The sequence below is a fragment of the Buceros rhinoceros genome, unplaced genomic scaffold (genome assembly GCF_000710305.1).
Source record: "Buceros rhinoceros silvestris isolate BGI_N320 unplaced genomic scaffold, ASM71030v1 scaffold12300, whole genome shotgun sequence".
In the NCBI taxonomy this organism is placed as follows: domain Eukaryota; kingdom Metazoa; phylum Chordata; class Aves; order Bucerotiformes; family Bucerotidae; genus Buceros; species Buceros rhinoceros.
The window spans coordinates 84,879-93,217 of NW_010390264.1; the positions used below are offsets into that span (position 1 = coordinate 84,879).

The window sequence follows — 8,339 nt, forward strand, 5'->3', positions numbered from 1 at the left end:
CTTATCCTCATTCTGATGTGCTATGAGAAATACTCAAAAGGCTACGTTAAAAAATAAATTTAAAATATCATAAGCTTGCTTAGGAGTTCTCATCCTAGTTCTACTGAGTCCCAGTAACCATCCTGCAGTGGAATTTAACATGCACTTCAACACTACACCACCTACCAGTTTTTAGACCAAGCTGGTATGTAGCTATCTGCTGTCAGAGTTTGGTGGAATGAACTTTCACTCCAATTGAATCTGGAAGAGTTAGTGGAATATCTAACTTGGGATAGTGGTACAGAACAAGTTAAAGGACAGTGGGAGCAGGAACAGGTGCTGAAACCAGAGGAAATGTCACCCCTTGCCTGCAAGTTTCTCTGTGCATCAAGGGAAATGAAAGCACCACCTGGAACGCTGCTATTCCCTGGAGAGGCTGAAGGGTGCTTTGGTTCTCTCCCTACTGATGGAGTGGCTCCACCTGTGGTGGCTGAAACTCCTAAACCCTTGTGCTGCCCAGGATCATGTGAGAGGAACCTGTGTTACGTACCACTCTTCATGACTACATTGGACCACACGTTGGCATTCAAGGCTTGTACAATTCGTTTCACTCCAGTGGACTCTGGAAAATCATCTAAAGAAAAAGAGAAAGACACTGTGGTCCTAAATTAGACCAAAAACCTTGATGTGCCTGGAAATCAGAAGGTGTGGGTCCTATCTTCTAGCAATGATTTCTTTGTTAGGAAGCACAGACTTCTTGCCCTGCTTCTTGGTCCAGGTTTTGGGGTATTATGGACTATAAGCTCTCAGCCTTTTGTAGAGAGATCCAAATTCTGAGTGGGGGACTGTTAAATATTCAGCATAAGGCCTATACTGTTAAATAACATACATGTAAATTTAATAGCAACAGGCAATTGATTAAGCTGCTGTTAAGGCATCATTCACCCCATGACCTTGTAGAACACTGTATGGCATGAAAATAGATGCTTTAGAAAGGAAAGAACTTCAGATAACCATTTAAAAGAGGTGCGATGCTTGTTAAACGTGAAAATGGTCACTGTAAAGCTGTCTCCACAGCACCTGATTCCCAATGTTCCGGTAACCCTGCGAATTACCGTAACTTCAAATACCACGGGAAGCATTATTTGGACTTCACCTGATTTACTGAATAGCTCTGACCCCACTTTGCATAAAGTCAGTTTTCCCATCTCCTCAGTTTAGTCAGCTTCCTGTGATTGTGCAGGTCTCACAGAGCAATAGCGAGGGCAACCCCTTTGGATACAGAAATGTGATAGCTTAGAAATCAAACTCTTTAGAATGACTTGGGAACAGGTGAAGTAATTGAAACTGCCTTTAAAAATTAATTTAAAGCTGCCTAAGACCCCTTAAATCAAATATTCTGCCCTCTTTGGCACTGCTGTTTGGTTGTATCAGAGTCACGATCAAGGCTCAGTTGAGAGTTCTTTCCTTGCTGCACAAACCACCAACGGACAGTGCGGTCACAGCAAGAGCTCCAGGTCCTTTGGGATGAGCTGCCACAAGAGTCAGGATTTTTGAACAGGCGTTAGCCCAGCATGTTTACTGCATCTGTTTTACCTTTCCGAGTCATTCACGCAGCCTGTTTACGGGGTTAACACTCTTACTCACCAGAATACATTTCCTCCTATGCATGAGTCACAGTGAATCAACTACCAGAGTAAAAAAGCTGGGAAAGAACGTATAACTTAATGCTCCAAAGAGTAACATCCTGGGTTGTTACCATTCCCATTACTGCTATTATTTAAATAGTAAACAGCTTGTTCTTTACAACAATTATTCAATAGAAAAATCAAATTTGAGATAATGGTACTAGCATTTCCTTTTAAAGGTGGGAGGAGGGGGGTCCTTAGCTGCTCAAAATTTTAATCTAGGCCTTTAAGGGGGCTGGGGGGGGAGGATCTTCAGTTCTAGCTTAGACCTTTAGGCTAAATTGTTTTTGGTGACAGCTCTGTACTTGGTGAACCTGAAAAGAGCAAATGTTAGTGACGAATCCCCCCCGAGGCTGGCAGTGGGGTGGGTTATCTCATTTTGGCTTTAGAGGCAAGATGTAAACACATTTTTGTCTCACTGAAATGAGGAGATCAGGCTGATGCTGATAAGGCTGGCAGGAAGTGCACAGTCGCTTTTCATGAGTGGAACATCACACTTCTGACTTGGCTTGGTTTTTTTAAGTTATGAATGTATGGTCAGCCAGTGCTTTTGAAACTGGTTTATTTCCTGTGTTACATTGCATGCTACTCTCAAGTGTGTTTAACCATCTCCCCTTTTCAGCCCATTGTGTCACTGTTTGAATGGTCTGTCTTCTCTTGGTAGGGACCACAGCTTTTAGAGACAAAGAATTTTCCTGCCCTTGTGCATCTCTTGTTCTTGTTTCTTAAATTTAGTCCCAAAGTGGAACATAAATGCTTCTAATCTATCCATGCAGTCCTAGGATTAGCGCCACAAAAAGGAGCAGATATTTCTATGTAGGTGCTACATAAACAGCAGATGTATTTGGGAGGAGACACATGGAATCTGTGGAGGAAATACCCTCCTCCTGCTGACCTTTTATAGCTGAGACTAGGCCTTACCAAGTGGGAGCATTCCATGCTGTAAGCTTGTAGCACATGAAGTTATGTCCCTTGCAATTGTTTAGGAGATGTTTTGGTGTGCCTTTTCATTCTAAAAACTAAGAGAAGTAGCACTCCTACCGTCTTCATCAGGCAGCTCCTCCGGGCTAAGTTCTACCAGTTCAAAGCCATGCTTGATGCACCATTCTTGAGCTTTCTGTCTGTTAACACCTACAGAAGGGAAACAAAAATGCATACTAAGCATACACGTTGGAGACCGATAACAGCAGTTGACTCCCTAGCTACATGTTATTCCCTCAAGGTTGGTGGTTGTTTTGGCTTGTGTGGGAGGAAAAGTATATAAAAGCTGGTGTGGGCTCTCCATTTGCTTTGCATCTGGTTCCAAAAACTCCAGAGAAGCAGCAAGTGTACCAGTGCACGCTGGTATTCCAGGGACAGGAGACGCAGGAAAATTCTGAGTTGGTTTTAACCACAACTAGCTTGAGACTCCTGTGCCTGGGCACGGGAGTAACCTGGCTCTTCTCAATCAAATCTCAAGCCTGCTCTCACACAGGTATTTTGAGAAAGGACTGTGTTAATTAGAAATTAAACTATGCAAGGTTAATAACTCTAAGTCAGTTTGGAATTTCTTGGGGTTTCGTACCGTTTTCAGACACTCTGTTACAAACCAGGATCATGACTTCAGGTAACCACTCTTCTGTCAGGGGAAGCCATTCAGAGACACTATCAAGCCCAGATTTCTAAAGGGGAGAAAAATACATCCTCAGATACTTCAGATCTTAAACTAGTTTAAAATCATTAATAGCATCGTAAAATGAAGTAAGGAAATATCTAGGCTGCATATCAAATATGTTTAAGACACTTGTGTTCTAATCAGAGAAGCTGACTTAAGGCTCATCATGAGTATTTTACTATAAGCATACATCAGGTTTAATGTGCAGCTGCTCCATCTTCTACACTGAAGTGGATGATAAATGGGGGCTGGCGAACTGCTCCTGTTGCTCTGGTTTATTCTGAGACAGCCCTGAGGTGTCTGGTTAAAGGCATCTTTGCAGAAGATACACCTTTGCAGAAGGTGCGGTGAAAATCAGCTGCTTTTATGTTTTTGTCTCAAACTTTCTGGCTTTTGCTAAAACACTGTGCTGCTGCTCACTTAGTAGAAACAATTACAGGTTAAATGATAGGACTGAATCTTACATTTAACTCCCTCGTTCTTGGCTATCCCAAAGCAGCCTGTCTGAACATCTAGCATATGCTAGGAGTAAAGTTGCTGGTGGAGGGCTGGCTGGAGGATGATTTGCCTACCTTAGTGGCATATCTGCATCCTGAAAACCTCTCCTTCAGCTGGAGTATAATAGGAAAAGGGAAGGGAGCTTTTGTTAGCAGGCAAAAATTAACGTTGACCTACTGACAACTAATAGAACAGTCTAAAAGGATGGCACAAGATGAAGAGTTACCTCGTGGTTATCAGTGCGATAAGGCAACTATTTCCTACAGATAAAGTAATAAAATGAAGCAGAAGGGTCTTACTATTGTGCTGTCGAAGTACACAACAAATGCTTGCACGGATTCAGCAATATCTCCAGTCACGTGAAATGTGCTTGGTACTACACAGAGGTGAATATCTGCAGAATAGTATTTATTATCTATTGTCCAGGGGTAGAAATTCACGCTCCCTCTTGTTGTTGCACCCTCAGTAAGGTCATCTCTTCCTGTGATGCCTGTGTAAAAGAGCACGAATGAGACAGATGATAAAACCAGCACTGAGAAAACAGTTTGTCTAGAGAAGCTTGGTACGATGTGAATGCGGGGCCATCTCTGTTTACTACAACTGAACAGTATACATTGAAGATCCTCAACAATTCCAACTCAGTTTGTTACTCTGTAGTAGCTTTCAGGAGAGTTTTTTTGAGAGTTTAGTTTCAGAAGAGTTTCTTTTCCAGCTTTCAAAATAAAACATGGTGCAGAAGCTCCTCTGAAAGCGAGCCTTTTTTCCTGGAAGTGCTTTTATAAGTGTTAGCCTCAAACTGATGATCTGTAAACAGGCTGTATGGGGAGGAGAGCATACCTAGACTTCACTACAGCGGAAACAAACCTTGTGTGCTCATTCAGATATAAGAACTGTTTGACTGTGACCAAAACATGAAGGTAACTCATGAGACCACTACCACTCTGTTGTAATTCCCATTAAATTCCTTTTAGGATTTTGACAATTAAAATCCAAGGTGGTGTTTTGATAATGTGATGTTAAATGCTGCCCTTCCTGTGCTGGTACAACCTTCCCCAGGCACACCCTCATGGCATGACAGCCACCTGGTGGAGCTGAATTATAGCTGGTAGTAGAACATCCCACCTACAACCTGCTGGAAAGGGCAGAGTAACTTCTTACCTCCCCAAAAGGTCATATTTTAAAGACAGCCCCTGGCGATGCTAGAACAGGCTGTTCCCCAAACAGTCTGGATGGGACTTTGAAATTATCTTATCAATAAAAAGGCAGGAAAACCATGTTGCCATAATAAGGTTCAATGATTTTTTTGGAACTAACTGCAAGTCTGAGATATGGAGCTGGTGAAGGAGCATGGTCCATGTTCCCCGTGAGCAGCCAGCCTTGAGGAGAGCTCTAAACCAGGATTATTTGTAGCAGTCAGGAGGATGACACAGGGAATCTGATAGAAATTTGATCTCAAACAGAAATCTGGGAGGGAGTCTCCTGTCTGGATTTCTGGAGTGGGGAGAAAAGCTACATCTACATGTTTTTTCCAGGTTAGTTTGAGCTTTTAATTTGGATGACAACAGTTGTCAGAGTAATTAGTTTCCAGACAGAAGCTATTCTGTGGTAGGACCATCTATGTCACCTTGGGGGTGGGAGATGCTGAATCGACACCATACAAACCTTGACTCTGAACTTTGTATTCTTAGAACATTAGCTTCTCCACATACACATGGGGGACAACCAACCAAAATCAGTCATCTTGAAAAATTTTTCACTCTTTCACGGCTTAAATCACTCTCAAGCAGTACACACCAGCTGGAGTGGCACACAGGAGCTGGTTTCCTCTGCTTATCTCACAAAAACTGGTATACATGTGATCTCTGGTTGCCCTGCAACCCTTCACAGCAACACTGCAGCAGGCATCTCCAGCCCCTTAATTATAATTAGCTGATATTATGCTGCACTGACAGGAAGCAAAGAGCCAGGCACCCATCTCCCAGGGAAACAGAAATGTTTTTTAGGTAGTTTTAAACCCAAGCTTTTCAGTTCCAGCTGCACAAATTTATCAAGTCTACTCTTCCTCAAAAGAAAAAGCCCCAGTAACCAGTAAAACAGATCATTAAATGACAGTATGTCACTTTACAAAATCCATAGCTTTAATGTACATATTCTAGGATAATTTTGACAGATGACTTTTTTCTCTGCTCTAAACCCAAGAGGTTTAAGAGTGACTAGTTCAGGGCTGTATGTGGTATAATTTGGTTTGGTGTCTGTGCTAAACAGGACTATAAAATGTGCCAGTTGCCACTAGACTGGGAGTATCTTTCCAAGGGGTATTAGGGCCAGTGGAGGTAGCTCTCAACTCTGCTTGGATAGAATGGGACACAATTCCAGCAACTGGGAGAGGAAACAGGTCAGGCAGTGTCACCGCAGGTGTCCAGAACACAGTGATGCCTTTTCCTTCCAGAATTCTTGTGCTAGTTTTTCAAGTGCAGGCACAGTCTTAATTTTCTGCTCTGGAAACCAGATGTTTTGGTTAGAGGTTTTGCATATTACAAAATATGCTTTAAAGTTCCCCCACTAGTGTTCTGACAGTTAAATGAATCAGTTCTAAGCTAACAGGATTGTGAGTCGGTTCCACTAGAAGCTGAGAATAGAGGAGCCCATAGAAATTACTGCAACCCAGAAAATGGGCAATAAGACTTAGAAAACCAAAGGGAAGAAAACAGGGTGAGGAAGGGAAGCTGACTCAGAAGTCAAGTCAGTGAAGTTAGCCAGGCTAGCAAGAATGTGAAAGGAAAGAACTTCTTCTAAAAGATTTTTTTCAAAAGCTGATATGAAAGAACTTTGACATTTGCTTTAAGTGATATTTTTCATGGGCAAATTCAGGCCTTACAATACTGCCAGAAGAATGAGGCCAGGTCCCATCTCCTATTACCTGCTCCTTGTTCCTGGACTTTACCCAGTCGTCTTTCATCCCACTGTGCTTCTGATTACCCCTCATTCCTCCAAAGAGATTTTGCCAATCCCCTGTGAAATTTCTCTCCCAGTAAAACTGGATGTTGCACAGCAAGCTCAAAGGACCGCGGGAACCTTCTGAAAGGTTTTGGACTTGCTGTGTCTCAGCCTGTGCATTGGGTTGTAACAAATCACTGCAAACCAGCCTGATTACTCCTGGCAGGGAGCTAAGAGCAGTGGGCTGTCTTGTGAGGAGTTCTCTTCCACTCAAGTCACTTAGACCAGTTAGGGCTTGGCCTTCAAAGTAAACAAGCAGAGACTACCAAAGAAATACACGCTGCAACTCCAACTCAGTAGTTGAGGATGTTAGAACTAGTTTTAAGGATTACATGTGCCACTTCAGGATTCTGGAAATGTCTTTCCAAGAGAAGCCTGTATTTTACCGAAAAAGTAAACTCAGAACAGTTTCATATCTCATTTAGAGACTATTCAGAATAAACCCCATTGAGTTTTATTTGGGTACAGAATAAACTCCTAGAAAATTACCATGGCAAAACGAGGCGGCTTGTCAAACCTGTCTGCAGGGAGTTACTCATTTTTCATTTCGAACTCCTCAGCCATTGAAAGTGTCGGTGGTTTGCCATCCCAAGAGCCTGGGAAACCAGCTGAGTCACGCTTTGACCGCAGCAGCAGCAGGCCTGCCGGGCTGGCCGAGCTAGCTCGCCTTTTCACTGAGCAGCAGCGGCTGCTCTGGATGACAGGAATGCAGATGGCCTCCAAACGCAGCACCATTAAAGAGCACTGAAAACACGCGTGGAACAGTTCAAGCCACAAAAAAATGCTGCTGAGTGTCATCGAAAAACATGATTTAGAGTTCAAGGTCCTCAAATACTGCAACGACTAATCTTGCTGAAAAGACTTTTTACGATCTCACAAATAACTGCTGAACACTAACGAAGTCCCAATGTGTTTCCACGTCCCACACTTCTGTGTAAAAGCACTTTGGAGCAACTTCATCTGCAGAGAATTACGTGAGCAAGCAGACCCTTTCCAAGCCAGCTCTGGTACCATGCTTGTGTCATTCCCCCCTGCACAGTTCACCTCTGCTCCCCTCAAAGTACTGCACCAAGACACACCTACACCAAGATCACTGCAGACAATTATCTTCTTCCAGTTTAACCCAGTTCATGACTCACTTTGCACATTTCCTATCAGAAGACCTTTTAAGAACACAGCAGTGACTGACACATGCCATCAGTTTGTAGCTCAGTCCAGGCACTGATAGCGATGGGTATCAGAGAGCTCAAAGAACTTCCAAAGTTCTGTGGAACTGGTCCAGAGGAAAAGGGGGGTTGACTTCCAGGCAGGCAGTAGCTTATATTTTTCAGCAGTTTCATTAGTTGTGTCCTTTCTGTTCTCACAAAGGTCTGTAACTTTAAATAAACTAAACAAAATTCTGACCATCACTTTTGGAAATGAATTTCAGCTATTTACATAAATATTTGTTCACTTTACTGATTCAGACTTATTGACTCTTAATTTCCTAAGCCTGCCTCCAGACAAGGTAAATTAAACAGCGG

General features: G+C 42.8%; 1 protein-coding gene across 1 annotated transcript in view; it reads right to left on the minus strand.

The window, feature by feature from the left end:
* AAGAB (alpha- and gamma-adaptin binding protein) overlaps positions 1-4,309 on the minus strand; it is a gene marked incomplete at its 5' end in the record, with an annotated part of 11,470 nt that extends 7,161 nt beyond the window's left edge. The window contains 4 exons of the mRNA XM_010137178.1: positions 530-613; positions 2,709-2,798; positions 3,232-3,328; positions 4,119-4,309. Of these exons, the coding sequence (XP_010135480.1) occupies positions 530-613; positions 2,709-2,798; positions 3,232-3,328; positions 4,119-4,309 (462 nt within the window). The remainder of the gene's footprint in view (positions 1-529; positions 614-2,708; positions 2,799-3,231; positions 3,329-4,118) is intronic.
* Between the last annotated feature and the right edge of the window lie 4,030 nt (positions 4,310-8,339).